This window comes from Triturus cristatus, chromosome 3_1 (genome assembly GCF_964204655.1).
Source record: "Triturus cristatus chromosome 3_1, aTriCri1.1, whole genome shotgun sequence".
Classification (NCBI taxonomy): Eukaryota; Metazoa; Chordata; class Amphibia; order Caudata; family Salamandridae; genus Triturus; species Triturus cristatus.
In genome coordinates, this window is record NC_140583.1 from 365,657,521 (window position 1) to 365,676,807 (window position 19,287).

The window sequence follows — 19,287 nt, forward strand, 5'->3', positions numbered from 1 at the left end:
GTTTTGCACTATTGCTATTGGGAACAAGGATGTGAGGGTCATGGCTGACTCTGGTGCCAGACACACACTCATTGGAGACGAATGGTTAAAAGAATTTCCTGTGGTGTGTATCACCTCCGGATATTAAATTGGTTGGGTATGGTAGGAAACCTATTGATGTACTTGGATTTTTCACATCTACTCTTAGCTTCAAAGGTTAAACCATTTCCTCCAAAATGTATGTTGCAAAAGAAGGCTTATGCCTTCTGGGATGGCCTCAACAAAGGGATCTAATGATCACTTTAGACCCTAATCATCCCGATCAAGTCCTTGTATATTCGGATTTGATTTTTCATATTGATATTGATCCTGCATCTGAATGGGAAAAAAGATTTCCAAGTGTATTTTCATCTACAAAACTGGGTCTTCTAAAAAATGTCGTACACAAAATCATTTTAAAACATGACGCTGTACCAAAAGTCCATAAGGTTAGGAATGTTCCTTTACATTTAAGAGAAGCAGTTAAGAATGAACTTAAAATACTTTGTGATCTCGATATTATTAAGGAAATAGAATCATAAGTATGGTTAAGTCCAATTGTAGTCGCACACAAACCCAATGGAAAAGTCAGATTATGTGTTGACTTGAGAGATCTGAATAATAGTGTAAGGGTTGACAGACATCCTCTTCCAAATATAGGTGAGATGTTCACGAAACTTAAAGGTGCCTCAATATTTTCTACTCTTGATTTATCTAATGCTTACCATCAGATAGCTCTTCACGAGGAGAGCAAACATCTTACTACTTTCATCACGTCTGAGGGGGCCTTTAGATACAAGAGAATGCCTTTTGGATTAATTTCCATATCCTCTGTCTTTCAAAGGCTAATGCACAAGTTATTTAAAAACATCGGTAATATACTTTATTTTCAAGATGATATTTTGATTTTTGCCTCTGATTCTAGTGAACATACTGACACTCTACATAACGTTTTGTGCATACTACAAGACAATGGTTTAACTTTGACTAAACATAAATGTAAATTTGGTGTATCATCAGTTGATTACCTAGGTCATTCAATTGACATACATGGTGTTTCCCCCAAGCAAAATTTAATCAGGGCCATTGAACAAGCTCCTAATCCCCAAAACAAAGACCAACTCAGATCCTTTTTAGGACTTGCTGAATACTATGCAAAATGTATACCATTATTTGCTGACAAAACTGTGCATATGAGAAACCTATTAAAAAAAAGTCTTGTTTTTGTGGGATGACAATTGCATAAATGAATGCAGGCAACTGAAAAAGCATATTGCTTCTGCACCTGCTTTAGCCACATTTATCACTGCGCATGATTCAATAATTATTTCTGATGCAAGTAATGTTGGGTTAGGCGCAGTTTTGATGCAAAATCAGGATGATCATTTGGTCACCATTGGTTTTGCATCTAGACCATTGAAGGGTGCAGAATGCAAGTATTCGACGTTAGAAAAAGAAGCTCTTGCTTGTTGGTGGGGTATTGAGTATTTTCGTAAGTATGTGTATGGCACTGTATTCAAAGTCAGATCTGATCGTCGTCCTTAAGTGGATTTTTCTACAACAAAATGTTGTGGTCGAGCCACTTCAAGAATTGCTAGATGGCAATATAAACTACAGGACTTTCACTTTAAAGTTGAGTATATTCCTGGTGTAAGAAATATTCTGGCAGATTGTCTATCAAAGCTACCTGTAGTTGATGACAATGTGGTAGAAGAAGATAATGATTTAGAAAATGTGATTTCCATTTGTGAAGTATCCAATGGATGTATACAATAGAAAGAATGGATGATCTACACTGGTTGCCAATGAAGCAAAGAGCAACTTTTAAAATGTTGTGCATCACTCATAGAGCACTGCACAAGACAGGCCCTCTCATCCTTAGAAACAGGATTCAGTTCTACACTCCCACCAGAAACCTCTGCTCACAAATCTCGGCGCAAGCCAGCATCCCCCGGGTAAAGAGAGCTAGGATGGGTGAACAAGCCTTTTCCCACGTCGCTGCAAGGAAGTGGAACGAACTTCCCGTGGCCCTCCGACTCACAGAATGCCACCTGGCATTTAGGAAACAACTAAAAACCTTCCTTTTCCCCCACTCCGACTAAACCACCCAACTATGCCCACTGCACCCACACTTTAGCAATCTCAGCGCTGTGATATCCCTTTGGGATGATTGTTAGCGCTCTATAAGAAACCTAAATAAATAAATGGAAACTTGCATGTGAAAATGATGTTGTACTTAAGAAAGTAATTGAGCACATCAAATCTTCATGGCCAAAGAAGGCTGATATGCCAGAATGTCTGCGTCCTTTCTTTCAAATTTCTCATGAATTGTCTTTAAAGGATGATATATTAATGAGAAGCTTACAGCTTGTTGTACCCACTGATTTGCAACAAACCATCTTGGATATGGCTCATGAAGGCCATCCTGGTATGACAAGCATGAAATGCAGAATTAGAAGTGAATTTTGGTGGCCAACCATGGACAAAGCTATTGAACGTAAGGTCAGAGACTGCATAGAATGTTGTATCAGTGACAAATCTCAGAAAACTGTTTCCTATGATCATCTTCCTGTTTCCAGACCCTCTCGTGTGGGAATGTGTTTCTTTAGATATTGCAGGTCCCATATGTTTAGGTCAAAATCCTGTTTACGCCATTATACTCATTGATCAATTATCTCAGTGGCCTGAGGTTAAAATTGTTCCTCATATTACCCCGAAAGTGGTTATTCAGTTTTTAAATGAGGTGTTTGAAAGGGAGAGTTTCCACGAATCTCTTATAACTGATAATGGGGTACAGTTGACTTCTCCCGAAATGAAAAGTTTCCTCGATAGTCATGGCATCATCCACAAACGTTCTTCTGTCTATTATCCTCAGAGTAATGGGATTGTAGAAAGATGGATTAAAGTTTTTAAGGAAGGTTTACAATTAGCTATTTCCAATGGCAAGAATTGTAGTCAAGCTATTAGTGAAGTTCTTTGGAGTTTACAGGAATACTCCTAGGAGTATTGGTGATCTTCGCCTTTTGAGAAGATGAGGGGAAGAAAGTGTATATCTAATTTGAGTCAAGCATGGATGAGAGATATATTTATCAATAAGAAAGACAGGGCGGTGTCAGTTCAAAGTTGTCACTTCTCCTGTTAAAGTCAATGACTGGGTTCGATTGAAGAAAGGTAGGTTTGTTAAATCTGGAAAATCTCACTTTTCTCATACTTTGAAACTGGTTCTTGTTGGTCGTCAGGTGGTTGAATTATCTGATGGAAATGTTTGGAGTTTTTCCAAGGTGGTGAAGATTCCTCAGTGGTTGTGGCCTGATAGAGAGGTTTCTGTTTCTACCGATGTATCATCACCTAAAATTTCTTACAACAAAACAAATTGGAGAAAGTCTATTTCTTCAAAAGACGGAATTCTGAGTAACCGCCATGTACAAAGATCTCGGCAATGCCCTGTTTGGTATAAGGATTATTATGTAAGCAAGTGATGTTTTTCTGTATTTCATATCATACTTATTTATTCATGCATATTGTAAATTTGTTTTATTCACTTATGTGTAACTTTTGTGTGGTGTTTAAAGTTTAGAGCACACATGTTTTTATTCATTTACTTATGTTATTTCTTTAATGCTTTTCTTTTGTTTTCCCAACGGAGGGGAATGTGTGGTGTCTTGCTAGACCTTCTGGAATCTGGAACACCTTTCGTGCTCGGGATTCCAGAAGAGACAGTTTGACCCAGGCTTATTTGTTGGACATATTCATTTATTCTCCTGAAGAATAAATTACCTTACCGTCAACAAAGTGTGCTGATGTCTCTTGATTACAGAGCTGCAATGTGCATTTAACTGCCCACAAATATGACAAAGGAATATCTGCCAGAAGCATCATTGGGTTCTGGTGAGGCTGCAGTTTAAAGACCTTGCAGTAACAAAAATATTTTAATTCTATATCCCCGCCTGGAAAAATGCTAACAAAGTAAATTTGTTATTTTGTGCTTAACCTTTAAGATCTGAGTTAATGGTGAATCAGTTGTTGGATAATTTGAATGAAAAACTAGCCATAGAAAAATGTTATTTAGGCTGCCTGTTTTGACCGAACCCTATTGTGTTTTTAAGCTTGCAGCGGTCACACGCTCCCAAATTATTAACCAAATTTCTGACACTGAGATGTTATGTTTTTCAAAAATTAATTTACTGCTGGATGTATTTGAATGTGGCTTTCAAGACAGGGAGCATGTTTTGTCATAAATATGGCAATGTGGTAAAAGGAAGCTTAAATTATCGACCCGGAAATACCATTTTGCCCAGCACCCACACAGATGGGCTCTTACAATGTCATTTAAATAAGACTGGATTTTAATAAATTGAAAAAAATAGCCCATATCAGATCAATGTGTGTTGACTTTCTGTGCTCACTTGTGCTGCATTCTGTTTTAAGAATTACTTTGTGAAACCACATACACACTCTATACATCTGTCCTTTTAAACACAGTGTAACATACTAGTCACATTTCAAATGGCCTTTTTTAAATTATGTAAAAATCTAGGCTCAGATAATATGCTGGATTATCTCTTTTGTCATAAATATGCACTGATTGAGAACCGCCTTGTTTTTTTTGTAGGACAGTGAATATTGCAATTCTCTCAGGTGGATTCTAGAGAATGACCCCACAGAGCTGGACCTAAGGTTTACAATTGATGAAGAACTTTTTGGTCAGGTAAATAGTTGTTCTTGATTAAGTGTGTTCAAATGACGTAAGTTTTAAATTCTGCTTTATTTTTTCCCCCCACACGCATTGGTGTTAAAGTTTGTGCCAAACTATGCCTAGGTAACACCTAACAGAGATCGCTAGCAGTAATTGTTAATGCAAATGGGGATTGAGAGGAGCAGATGAACGCTGTTCTAAACTATGCCCAAATATTTTTATTTAAATGGTTTTTTTTTGTATGGATTGCTGCAAATAAATATCTGTGATGGACCCCCACAAAGTGCACCTTTGGGCTGCAAGGATCCACAGAGAACCCTAGTTGGGTTACCATCTGTAGTTCTGCCCTCAGTGACGTCTATGCCCTCTTGAACCGGCCTCTGGTTCCACTCAGAGGTAGGAGCTGACTTCCAAAATCCACGCTGGTCCCTTCTACATCGATGATGGCATCGAAGGAAGACCCCTTTACTATAGTCCAATCTGACTCAGAGCCAAATTAATCTCGGCCCCAACGGAGTAGTGCTCTAAAACTGTACCGAACCCGCCCCCATTTCAATCTGATTCAAACAGAACCATGTCTTTGCCTCAGAAATGCACCCCAACTCTCCACAGTTTTTTCAGTTCGAACTCTGATCAAAGTCTTTGGAGATGAGAATGTGATAATGGAAATTATGGGGTTTATTTTTCTCCAAATCTTTGATGATGACAACCTCTGTATATGGACTTGCAGGAGACCTGTGGATTGGGCAATCCCCTGGATATTGGGTTGTGTTCATCCCCTGGACCATCAACTGAAGAGAGTGCTTCTTTTGAACCCTAATTCAGTCCCTGTGATTCCCACAGTCAGAGATTCGAAAAGAATTGAAGCATTCGGTAAACGTATGTTTTCCTTGGCCAGCCTTGCCCTCCATTCGCTAAACGCTAGCTGGTTGCTGGGGGATGTTCCCATGCTTTATTGGACATTGTTGGCGAGATCGTGCCAGCTGTTCCTGTAGAAATTCAGACTATCCTGGCTCTAACTATCCAGTTTGGTCAGGATTTGGGCAATTACATCATCTGCTCTGGACTGGACACTTTGCACTTAGGGCAGAGCAGTCGGCACTAGTGTAGTGCTTCAGCATAATGCTTGGATGAGATCCAGGAGATTTTCTGGTGATGTGCAGGCCTCTTTGATGGATATGCCGTTGGACAGAACTCGCCTGTTTGTTGAGAAGACCGATTCAGCATCGGAGAGCACCAAATAAAGACGGACTATGGCAAGCTCTTAGGCCTTTCCAATCCGACACGAAAGCACCATCAGCAATGCCACCCCTTTCAAGCCTACTCCAGGGGTTTGGTATACCGGCAACGCCATGGCCCACCACCTTCACAACAGGCACCCCTGATCTTTTGGGATAGGGCAGAGGATCATCCAGAAAACAACCAGGGCACTAGTGGCCATGAACCTCTCAGTACCTTCTCTGCATCCCTCGGTATCTGCCGCCCAATCATTTTAGTTTGCCTTTAGTGGCACATGACCACCCTTTGGGAGGCAGGATCGAACATTTCTTCCAAGGGTAGCAAAATATAACATTCAACAGGATAGGTTCTTTAGATCATTCTATAAGGCTGTGTGCCGCCATTCCTTTTCGACATGCCGCTTCTCTATCCTCTTGAGAATGTCTTTCAGAGGATCATCTGTCTAACAGCCAGCACGTCTTGACACAAGATGTACAGGTGCTCCCCTGAAAGATTCTCCGAAGAGGGTGCAATATGCCGGGTAAGAATCTCCTATATAGTCTTAGGCTGTTTACCTACTGTTGCTAGTGTAATTATATGTTAGCCGAGATTCCTGAAATTCTTTTATTTAACAGAATGGGAATATTATTAAACAAGTTGAGTAGTCTGGGTAGGATAATCATTTTCATCACAGAGATCCTGCTTTTTAGTGATAAGGGGAGCTTATTCAAGTTCTTGATTTGTTCTTCTATCTTGGATATTGCCACTCTATAATTTTCTGATATAATTATGTCTCTATTTTGGCTAATTCAAATACCTAAGTATTTAACCGAGGTCTGACATCAGAGAAGTGGAAATTGCAGAATGCAAGGGTGTGTACCAGAAGTTAACAGAAAAATCATGTATTTATTCAAATTGATAGTTATCCAAGACAGTATTTTTGAACAGTGTAAATTCCCTAATAACAGGGCTAAGGTTTGAAGTGGAGTTTCAAAGAGATAGGGTGGTGCAGTTTATATATATTGATATTACATGAGGCAACATTTAGGCCTCTTCTGGCATGCAGTTGTCAAACTGCATAAGCCAACTGTTCAGATGCTGTAGCATATAAGAGGTGGAAGTGAAACACCCTGATTCGTCTCCTTCCTGATAGAGTTAGAATCCGAAAGAAGCCCATTAATCCATATTCTAGTACAGGGTTCAGTATAAAAAGGTTGAATCCAATTTATGAAACTAGGGGGAATCCCCACTCAAGGGAGTCAAAAGCCTTGGTGACATTTAAGAAAACTGCAGCAGCCTCTATTTCTAGATTGAGTTGATTCAAGATGGCAAATAGAGATCGTAAATTAAGGGAGATAGTTCTGCCAGGGATGAAACTGCTTTGTATTGCGAGATCAAATCAGGCAGCAATAGTAATACTCAATTCGCCAACGCCTTGATAAGAAACTTAGCGTCTATATTAATAGGCGATACTGGTTTATAGGAGTCACACTTCCCTGGTTTCAGTAGTGTAATAAGTAATATTTACCGTTGTGATGGGGGAAGGATACTAGATTTTGGTGCTTCATTTTATGTTTGCAGTAGCCTAGGGCCCAGAAGATTGGAGTATGCCATCTAAAACTCTCCTGTAAGACTATTTTCAGGAGCCTTACATGTGGTCATGCTAGAAACTATGGCACATGTCTTGTGTGCCTACCCAGTAGTCTAATCTTTCCCAGGAATTGTGGTGCCCTCTTGTAACAATGGGTTCTAACTCTCCAAATGTCCACCTGTCTGTAAGTATCCATAATTTTGTTAGTGCCTGGGCAGCAGATTGAAAGATACGGCCACTGCATGGGAGGGGTCTATCCATGGGGGCCGTGGCTAAGTCGGACGTGCTCGTGTAGAGCTCCGGCGCAAACTCCCTTTCCTGGCCATTCAGATCCGGCAGAAATCATCCGGAAGGGGTCGCTGACCTCCGGGCGTATCCCGGGAGTGGACCCCAGGTTCCGATATCAGGGCGAGCAGCAGAGGCCACGGAGAAATGAGGCACGCTCCCCAATCTTTAGAGCGGCCCGGCGGACATCCGTAGCCCCGTGCGAGGCAAACTACGCGACACCGGGGTCTGGCTCCAGCCACTGGGCCCGGACCTGTAGCGCAGCTCTCTTCTGAGCACATCGGCCGTCTCTGATACAGCCGGCGTGCATAGCAGCCGCAGTACTCTGGTGTTGCCCGTGGTGCAGGAGGCGGCGCAGTTCTGGCAGAGCGGCTCTCCCCCCTGACGACACGTTTACAACACCGACGTGCGGCCTACATCTTTGAAACACCACCAGTTGGGCGCCTCCTCCGCATCGGTTGATGCAAACTCCATCAGCTCCTGAAGGCGGAGAGACAATACATGAATGGGTGGATGCGGCACAGCGGCCAGTGAGTACCAAAGCTGCGGGGGGAGTGCCGCCTGGAGAGAGTGACCTCCGACGCAGGGGCACCGTGGTAAAGCCCAGATTCGAGAAGTGAACCCTACTGACATGCCACCCTTTTACATGGGGAGGGCCCCCTACTCCGACTGCAGTAGGCCCTACATTATGTCACCCTACACCTGAGAGATGTAGCTGCGCTGACTCATACCCCCTGTGACCCGACTCGAGAGGGGTGTGCTCTGGGGAGGGAAATTCTGGGGGGAACCGATGGTGGTGTTCCTCCTTTTTGCACTTAATCCGCAGGGCCGACCCCACTGATCATTCCAGTGACAGCATACACAATACTGCGGTGGTACCTTACCTGATTCCCAGTGACATACTAATACCCCATGTCACATGGAGGGCGCACGAAGATATGTACCGGGGGTACAGCGGCCCCACCCCCGCAGACCCGGGCCCAGGCGGACAAGATGGCGGGCATGGAATCCATGGACCCGATGTCACACAAGCTGGATGCAGTTCTGGCGGCAGTTGAAAAACTTGGGGAAACGATGAACCAGATTCACACCTCTCTAGAAGGTCAAATAGACAAGGTGGCGATAGACCTTACTTTGTTCCACGCAGACCACCGAAAACTTGCGGACCGCACCACTACTGCCGAGGGGGTCATTGCTGATGTCTCTCCATGTGTGACAGCGGTGGAGAAACAAATCTTAGGGCCTTCTTGGCCGAGTGGGCTTCCTGGAAGACAGGGCCAAAGATGCAGAAGGCCGCGCCCAACGCAACAACATATGCATGGTGGGCCGGCCGGAGGGGACGGAGGGAAGAGACGTGGTGGCCTACACTGAACAATGGCTTCGCACACTACTGCCCGGGGATGCCCTCTCTCCATACTTCGTTGTTGAACGAGCGCACAAGGTTCCTGCCAGGCCTTCCCCTTTGGACTCCAACCTGCGTCCGCTCTTAATCCGACTGTTGAATTACAGGGACAGAGATGCTGTGCTCCAGGGAACCAGGAAGCTGCAGGAGGTGCAAGTAGATAACCACAAAGTAATGTTATTCCCGGACTATACATTGCAGGTCCAGAAACAACGTTATTCATATATGGCGGTGAAACGACGACTTCGACAATATAACCTCAAGTACTCGCTGTTGTTCCCGGTGAAGCTGAGGGTGATTGCAAATGGAAAGACACATTTCTTTACAACCTCTGAGGAGGCGGAAGAATGGCTAGACACTTACGACTCTTCGGGGAGCGGGGCTCCCTCCGTTGGGTGGAGAGAGTTGGCCCCCGAAACTTCCCCGCACCGTCGAGGCAGGGGGCGGAAGAAACCACAGTCCCTGGCCTCTGACTCTCGGCCTAGCCCCAGAACAGATCCTGAGCGGCCAGCCCCAGGCCCTGCAGGCAGTGGCGGACATCAGCGGGGCACACGCAGAAGAGACTCATTCGGCCTCTGACCAGCAGGGATCGCCCAGTGATGACGACCTGTCGGACAGTTTTCTTGCTTCACAGGACTCCTGTGATCTGCCCCAGATCACTCCACAGACCTCCAATGACATTGTCTGAACTCCGGACTTTCTCCTGCCTTTCTCTCACATTCTATGCCAACCTGGCAATGGATGCCGTCCCTAGACATGCAAGTATACTGGACCCTGCAATTAGATTGCATACTGCTTTCCCTGGCCTCTGCTGTCAGATTTGTATTGTGGTGCTAGTGTTATGATTGCAGGTGGGAAGCTGGGGTCACGCCGCTGGATGGGTCCCGGAATACTCGGGCAAGTTGCCCTTACGGCCCCCCCCATCCACCCCTCAGGGGTACATTAAATATGACATCTGAAAGAAACACGTTAGTTAGATTCCTCACCTTAGAATATCCCCAGGCATCAGGCTGGATCCGGAAAGATTTTTCGTCAGCAATACCCTTGCGCGTCGCTAGGCGTCGTCTGCGGCCCGCGTCCGTCGTCGGCGTCGTGCGCCGGAATGACGTCGTCGGAGTACTTAGACGCCGCCCTCGTGCGCTGACGTCCGTTCTTTTTTCCGCGCCAGTAAGCGCCGATTCGGGAAGAGCATACCCTTTAGTCGTTTTTTGACTAAACTTTTTTTGAACTCTTTTGTTCCTATACTTGTTGACATCAACTCTGGTGCCGGTAGGGATGCCTGGTTTTAAGGCCTGTGACTCCTGTCACCGACTGATGTGGGTCACGGACCACCACCGCCGGTGCCTCTATTGCCTTGGAGCCAACCACGACGCCGAGGTGTGCCTCGACTGCCGGGCCTTGACTTCGAAAGCTAGGCGGGAGCGGTCCCGCAAGCTACTCGAGTACCGGCAGTCGGCTCCGCGCCGCTCCAGGTCCCGGTCGAGGAGGAGGTCGCGGTACCGGTCACGGAGCTGCAGCCACCACCGCTCGTCGAGGTCGAAGTCGTCAAAATCGGGTATGTCGAAGCACAGCAAGAAGTCGAAGAAGCGACATCGCTCTTCTGACTCCCCTCGCCGGTCGCGCGACTCGGCTGAGGGTTCGGGTGGCACCACCCATGTGGCTCCGACGGAGCCGCAGGGGTCCCGTCCGTCCCCATACCCTCCGGTCCCTGGGACTGACGCGACTCCGGCGGAGGTCAGTGCTTTCCTCATGGCCATGAGAAACCTGGCTCCGCCGTCAACGCCTGTCGGCACGCCTTCGGGCCCCACAGGCTCGACTGGGAGGCCTAGCGAGCCGGCGGCTCCGGCCCCGTCGTCAACTCCGGTCCCGACGCCGCAGGTCCCCGGGGGATCCAGGCCTGGTCCCCAGTCGGCACCGGTCGACCTCACGACCCCTCCGCCGGCGCCGACTCCTCCGGTGCCACTCCCGGCGCCGTCCCTGGACGATGTCGTTCCCCAGTTTAGTCCCGCTCCGGGCCCGGTGTCGGAGCGGCGCCGGCCGGCGCCGCACCAGACGCCGATGGGTGGCAATTTCATCTTCCGCCCAGCTCCGATCATTCCACCTGTATATCAGGAATCGGATGACGGTGATGACTGGGAGGGGTCTGAGGACCCTCTGGCCCGGTAGGGCCAGTTATCTCAGGACTGGGCAGATGAGCTGGGGATGCCAGTGGTCTTGACACCTCCCCTGACACTGGCTTCATCTCTACTCCGACCGTGGCTTCAGAGGAGGGTGCTGCATTTTCTGTGGTGCTGCGCAAGGCGGCCGAAGCCCTGGGGCTGGAGCTACCTGCTGTGGCCGTGAACACTAACCTCCTCATTGAAGTGCTCCAACCGTCAGCAAGCTCCTCGGAGCCTCTGCTGCAGTTTAATGAAGCACTGGTTGACGTTCTGAAGGGCACATGGTCCAAGCCCTCCGCAGTACCTCCTGTGGACCGGAACGTGGCCCGGCGCCACTGCCCTGCACCAGGCGACCCCAGTTTTCTGTCCATGCACCCCACGCCCGAGAGCCTGGTTATCCAGGCCTCTACTTCCCAGACCTCCTTCCCATCCGCTCCCCTGGATCGGGAATCCAAGAGACTAGAACAGTTTGGTAAGAAGCTGTTCTCTTCCCTTAGTTTAGGATTGCGGTCTATTAACACCGCTTGTCTTTTGGACCGTTACTCCCACTCCATGTGGGATACGGTGGAGGACGTGCTGCCCCAGTGCCCGGATTAGGCCCGGGCACGGCTCGCCCAAGCTCTTGCCGAGGGGCGGGATTCAGCGCGGCATGCAATCCGATGTGGACTGGACACTACGGACTCGCTGGGTAGGGCAATGTCTACCACGGTGGCGCTTCGTCGCCACGCCTGGCTGCGGTCCACAAGTTATTCTGGGGATGTCCAGAGCACCCTCATGGACATGCCCTTTGATGGCAGTGGCCTTTTTGGCGACAAAGCGGATAGTGCGCTGGAGCGCTTTAAGGACTCCAGGGCTAAGGCCAAGTCCTTGGGTCTCGCGGCCCCGTGCCCGCAAACTTCCGCTTTTCGTCCCTTTCGAGGCCAAGGAAGGGGCGCCCCCTCACGTCCGACTAGCCTCAGGCCGCAGAACCAACCTCCGCGCAGTCGCGGACGTGGATTCCGCCGAGGCGGTACTGGGGGACAACGTGCTGGTCTGTCCACATCTACCCCAGCAGCATCCGCCTCAAAGCCCTCCTAGTCCGAGCTTTCAGGCCCATTCCACGCCAGTGGGAGGCAAAGTTTGCCATCACCTACTCCACTGGCGCACCATCAAATTGAGCAGGTGGGAGCTGCAAATCATCCGAAGGGGCTACTCTCTCCCTTTCGAGGCGAGCCCTCCAGCCATGCCACCGCAGTGTCACCGAATTTCGGCGGATCACTTGCAACTTCTGCAGGAGGAAGTTACGGCCCTCTTGGCCAAGGGGGCCATCGAGCACGTTCCTGGTCCAGAAGTAGGTCGTGGTTGTTATTCCCACTACTTTCTGGTTCCCAAGAAGGGCAAAGGGGGCCTACGCCTTATCTTGGACCTCAGGAGCGTCAACACCTTCCTCCGGAAGGAGAAGTTCAAGATGCTCACTGTAGCTCAGGTTCTGACTGCCCTAGACCCTGGAGACTGGATGGTAGCGTTGGACTTGCAGGACGCTTACTTCCACATCCCCGTCCTGCCGGCCCACCGGCGTTACCTGCGATTCACGGTGGGCCAGGAGCATTTTCAGTTCACCGTGCTCCCCTTCGGCCTCACCAGTGCCCCTCAGGTTTTCACGAAAGTGATGGCGGTGGTCGCAGCTTATCTGCGCAGATCAGGGGTTTCAGTCTTCCCCTATCTCGACGACTGGTTGATGAAAGCGGGCTCGCCCCAGGCAGTCATCTCCCACATCCAGACTACGGCAGACCTCTTTAATTCGCTGGGGTTCTCCATCAACGTGCCGAAGTCGAATCTGAGTCCCTCCCAGCAGCTCCTCTTCATCGGAGCGGTTCTGGACTCGGAGCGGTTCTGGACTCGGTGCAGTTCCGGGCCTATCCTCTGGAACAGCGGATCCGGGATATTCAGGCTCTGATTCCTATCTTTCGGCCTCTATCCCGGGTTTCGGTCAGGTTGGTGCTGCGGCTTCTGGGTCTGATGGCCTCCTGCATCCTGTTGGTGCATCACGCCAGGTGGCGAATGCGGGCTCTGCAGTGGGACCTGAAGTTTCAGTGGGCCCAGCATCGGGGCAACCTGTCCGACCACGTCCTGATCTCGGAGGGCACTGCGAGACAGTTGCAGTGGTGGCACACGGATCGCAATTGGGTCAGTGGCAGATCCCTCTCCCTACCCCAACCGCAGCACGTAGTGGTGACGGATGCGTCTCTCCTAGGATGGGGGGGTCACATGGGAGAGGCGGGGATCAGAGGCCTCTGGTCTCAGGCTTTGTCAGGAGGCTCTGCGCCTCTGTGTGAGAAGTTGGCCTGATATATGATGTCACTAGTTCTAGTGTACACCTTGTATCAGTCCAAACAACCCTTATGGTGATTGGTTGTAAAGTCAACCTTATAGACCAGCTATCCTAGTGGTAGCATGGACAAGAGCAGTCTTAGGCTAAACTCTGTATGGCATGTGAAGCCAGCTGTTATACCATTTGCAACCCCTTGAATACCAAATGAAAGGACACCACAACAGATATATTATTAAAATAGAATGTATTTATTCTAGTCAAAATACCCTCAGCATTCTTTGAGATTCGAGGTAAGTACAACACAGTCTTATTTAAGCATACATAAGTCACACATGTAAGTAAAACAGTTAGGCCCTAGGGGCCACGCAAACCATATGCTAAGTAAGTGGTATAAGAACCACTGTCACGAACACAGGTTAGGCCTAGGCCTAGGGAATCGCTGGGGCTACACTATACTACCAGTTACTAGGCAGTGGGAGGCCCACGGGATTCAGGTGCAGAGTGGAAACACTCACGCGTAATGCGTTAAAGTCGATAGAAATAGTGATGTTTAGAATTAAAGAGTTTTAGGACACTTCGGAAGGAGCTAGGAGTTAGAGACTTGGAAACTAGACCCTAGGATAGTCAATACCCTTGTGAGCACCGGAGTGCTCAGTTTACCTAGCCCACGGGCTGCGGGTGCATAGGTGTGAACTTGCGTCGGGTTTCGTCGTCGACTCCTATGGATGCCTGAAGAAAAGATGCTGACAGGCAGTCAGTGAAGAGTGTCCGGTGGATTTCAAGGTTGGAATCAAGAAGGAGGGTACCTGCAAGCAGAGGGGACAGAGTCTAGGTCACCAGCCAGGAGCCGGGAAGGAACCAGGAAGGAACCAGGCGATGTCGTGAAGATGCAGGTGTAGAGGTGAAGCTTGTCGCAGCAGCCACGGGTACCATGAGGCATCGAGGAGGACCAGAACCAGGAGGCGAGCTGTCCCACGAGGGCTCTTGCTGTCGGCGGCGTCGATGTCGAGTTGGGACACAACAAGCTTTGGCAAGCGCAACCCACACAGAATGAAGGATTCACTTCTGTTGCAGACCAGGAAGGCCTGAGGTGCTTCTTTTTCACAGGGAAGCAAGGGCCAGTCTGGAGGAGCCAAACCAGCGGTGGAAAGTCAAGGGTTCGTCATCGCAGAGGTCACTAGCCAACGGGCAAGCAACCGGACAGACGCGTCGAGCAGGCAAATGCAGAAGGGCCCCACGCAGAACTCGTGGAGGGCTGATCTTCGGTGCAGATAGTGTTCGGGGTTGGGGCCTCTCAATCCCCAGAGCACAACTTCGAGGGTGCCTCAGAAGCTGCGCTGGAAGCAAGTAGCCAATTTTCCCAGGTAGCCGGTCCCACGTCTCTCGTCGCCTCCACGGATCTCAGCTTTGCTGTGGATGTGGATCAGGGTTGGAGAAGTCTGGAAGTCAAGGCGCAGGTCGGGCTCTGCAGTCGGTTCCTCGTAGAACTTCGGGCAAAGCAAACGGCAGGTCGCTTGATGGTGCCTGTTTGCACAGGGTGGTCACTCCTTGGCCACAAGGGAGATTCTTTAGTCTCCTTCCGTAGTTGAATGTCGAAGGTCCAGAGTTTCTGTTCAAGTTTCAGTTATCAGGATAATCCAAAGTCCTAGGGACTCAGCTCCCACTCTTATACTAATATGGGGGGCTGGGTTACCTGCTAGGTCCCTCCTATGGGTGGGAACAGGGAGGGGGGTGGTTACACCCCCTTCCCTTTGTCCAGTTTCGTGCCAGGACTGGGGCTAGAGTGCCCCAGCACCGGTTTGAACTGGACTATGCATGGGACACCTTGTGTGCCCCAGGCAGTGTCTTGTTTCATTCATCCCTCCCTGCCCCAATACACTAAGGCCTGTCTAGGGTGGTGCTAGCACCTCCCAAGGAAGGAAACCTATTGTCCAAGCCTCCCTCGCTGGAAGGACTCCCAGCAGCAGGAGGTCAGACTTGTGTCTGTGGCAGCAGCATCCATTTTGTGATGCTGGGGCTCTGGTTAACTTTAACCGGGTAGTAGGTCTTCAACATGTCTTCTCCCTCTAGAAGGGAGGAATACTATCCTCATCGCCAGAAATGGTGTGGGGGTAGTATTCCAAAGTGTTAGACACCTTACACGACATGTTTTGATAAAGCCAAACCATAGTTACCATAACCGTTTAAGATTATAAGGCACTTTAAGAGTATATGGTAGGCTATATCGTAGAACAGCTATAAGGACATGGTTCCGAAAGCTGCAGACAGGCTCAGCTCATGCTAGAGCACCATCTCACATGTTACCACGCACTCTGCCTTCAGGATTGTTAAGGCCTGCCATAGGAGTGACTGATAGGTTACCCATGAGTCTATATATAAGGTAGGTATAGGAATACTACACCTAAGCAAGGGCTGATTACACAGCCTTGCTCCAGCTGAGTGATCATCCAGTTGTGTCATAATGGAAGGCCAGCCAGGGTTGGCATAATACATGCTGCAGCCCCTGGTAGGCCTAGGGTACACCTATGCCCTGGGTACCTAAGGTACACTGTACAGGGCCCTAGAAGGTGATCCTTACCAATTGGGTTATGTACCTAAAGTACATAGTGTGAATTTAGAGAGAGAAGAGCTGGGCTGTGGGTCTGATTAGCAGGCTCACAGCCACATCTAAGTCGAAAACCAGTGAAGCAAAAGCAAAAAGTGGGGGTGAACATAGAAAGCAGACCCTACTCTCCTACACCCCCCCCCCCCACCCCCAACTTAGGGACATTAAACTAACCTTGACCAGTTGAGTCTTCATGTTCTAAGTGGAAATATCTGGAGAGACCATCTGCATTGGCATGGTCAGTCCCAGGTCTATGTTCCACTGTGAAGTCCATCCCCTGTAGGGAAATGGACCACCTAAGAAGTTTGGGATTTTCACCCTTCATCTGATTTAGCCACAAGAGGTGCTTATGGTATGTCTGAATCTTGAAGTGAGTGCCAAACAGGTATGGCCTCAGCTTCTTCAGGGCCCAAACCACAGCAAAGGCCTCCCTCTCAATAGCTGACCAACGTTTCTCTCTAGGGGTTAGCCTTCTACTAATAAAAGCAATGGGCTGGTCTTGACCATCCATATTCAGTTGTGAAAGAACAGCTCCCACACCCAACTCAGAAGCATCTGTCTGGACAATGAACTCTTTGGAGTAGTCTGGACCTTTCAGAATAGGTGCAGTGCACATGGCCTGCTTCAGGTCATCAAATGCCTTCTGACAGCTTACTGTCCACTGAACTTTCTTTGGCATCTTCTTAGAGGTCAAGTCATTAAGTGGTGTCACAATGGACCCAACAAACTTTCTGTAGTACCCAGTCAGGCCCAAGATAGCTCTGACCTGTAAATCCAATTGGTCGCACACTGGTCCTACCAGCGTGTTACCCCAAAGCATTATGGTCCATGAAGTCAGTGCGGCCAATCGGACTTTTGTTTGTGTTCAGGCTCCCTTGAGCCGGTGGGGCTGACGAGCCCATGGATAGACACCTGCGCGCCAGGAGTGGTACCTTACCTGAGATTACTTTTGTTTGGCAGCCTACGCAGCAACCCCACACATATACCTACTCCCTGCTGACGAGAGGCAACTACCTCGAAACACGTGTCCAGGGATGGCTAACGCGACACTTACTTTCATTTAAAACTTTGGCACAGGCGTACTCGCCGACGCTACTTCATGGACCACAATGCCTTGGGGTAACACGCTGGTAGGATGAGCAGAGTGCGGCCAATCGGACCAAAGCTCTGACCTGTGTCTGGGAAATTGGAGGAGTCCAGTCCTTTATGGTCTGGATCTTGCTCTCCAGTGGTTAAACCTTACCCCCACCTACTAGGTGGCCCAGGTACACAACCTTGCTCTGCCCCATCTGGGACTTAGTGGCCTTGATAGTGAGGCCTGCCTTTTGCAGGGCCTCTAAAACATTCCTCAGGTGGACCAGGTGATCCTGCCAGGTGGAGCTAAAGAAAGCAATATCATCAAGATAAGCTGCACAGTAGTCATCCAGGCCTGTAAGGACTTGATTCACCAACCTTTGGAAAGTGGCAGGTGCATTCTTCAAGGCAAAGGGCATTACCACAAATTGATAATGTCCTCCTGGGGTTGAGTAAGCAGTTTTGGCCTTTGCACTCTCAGCTAGTCTGATTTGCCAGTAGCCTGCTGTCAGGTCAAATGTACTCAAAAACTTGGCAGCTGCCAATCTGTCAATGAGCTCATCTGCCCTAGGTATTGGGTGGGCATCTGTCCTAGTGACAGCATTGAGACCTCTGTAATCCACACAAAACCTCATCTCTCTCTTACCATCTTGGGTGTGAGGTTTTGGCACAAGAACTACAGGACTAGCCCAAGGGCTCTCTGAAGGTTCAATGACTCCCAGCTCCAACATCTTTTGTACCTCAATCTTTATGCAGTCCCTGACATGGTCAGGTTGCCTGTAGATTTTACTCTTCACAGGCAGACTGTCACCAGTGTCCACCTCATGGGTGCACCAGTTTGTCTGACTTGGGGTCAGAGAGAATATATGTCTGTAGGCCTGTAGAACTTGTCTGCAGTCCTGTTGCTGATGGTCAGTGAGGCTGTCAGAAACGACCACACCATCAACTGAACCATCATCAGGGTTCTGAGTCAGCAGGTCTGGGAGATGGTCACTCTCTTCCACCTGCCCCTCATCTGTAGCCATGAGTAAGCCCATGTCTGCCCTGTCAACATATGCCTTCAACCTGTTGACATGAAGCACCCTGTGGGGGCTTCTGGGAGTCCCAAGGTCCACCAAGTAGGGGACTTCTCCCTTTTGTTCAACAATAGTGTTGGGTCCAGACCATTTGTTCTGGAGTGCTGCTGGGGCCACTGGCTCATACACACACACTTTCTGTCCTGGCTGGTACACAGTCAGCACAGCCTTTTGGTCATGCCAAGCTTTTTGGAGTTTGTGGCTTGCCTCAAGGTTTTTAGAAGCCTTCTTCATATACTCTGCCATCCTGGAGCGGAGGCCAAGTACATAATCCACTATGTCCAGTTTGGGTTGTCTGAGAGGTCTCTCCCATCCTTCCCTTACTAGACACAGGAGTCCCCTTACAGGATGCCCAAACAAAAGCTCAAAAGGGCTGTAGCCAACCCCCTTTTGTGGGACCTCTCTGTAAGCAAAACAGAAGGCAGGGTAAAAGGATGTCCCATCTTCGCCTAAGCTTGTCTGGTAAACCTTTTATCATCCCTTTTAGGGTCTTGTTGAATCTTTCCACAATCCCATTGCATTGTGGGTGATAGGGTGTAGTGAATTTGTAGTTTACACCACACTCCTTCCATATTGCAGTTAAATATCCTGACATGAAGTTGGCACCTCTGTCAGAGACAACCTCCTTTGGAAAACCCACTCTGGAGAATACTCCAAGTAGGGCCCTTGCCACAACAGGAGCTGTTGTGGTCCTTAGGGGTATAGCTTCTGGATACCTGGTGGCATGGTCCACTATCACCAGTATGAATCTGTGCCCAGATGCTGTTTGGGGGTCCATTGGTCCTACAATGTCTATCCCCACTCTCTCAAAGGGAGGCCCCACCACAGGTAGTGGTATGAGGGGGGCCTTTG

The 19,287-nt window shown here is 48.8% G+C and overlaps 1 protein-coding gene across 4 annotated transcripts in view; it reads left to right on the forward strand.

The window, feature by feature from the left end:
* Positions 1-19,287, forward strand: part of NEDD4 (NEDD4 E3 ubiquitin protein ligase) — a 1,922,401-nt gene that overhangs the window by 1,631,924 nt on the left and 271,190 nt on the right. For all 4 annotated transcript variants that reach the window (XM_085644133.1, XM_085644134.1, XM_085644131.1 and 1 more), the window contains one exon: positions 4,631-4,726. In XM_085644133.1, coding sequence (XP_085500259.1) covers positions 4,631-4,726 — 96 coding nt within the window. The remainder of the gene's footprint in view (positions 1-4,630; positions 4,727-19,287) is intronic.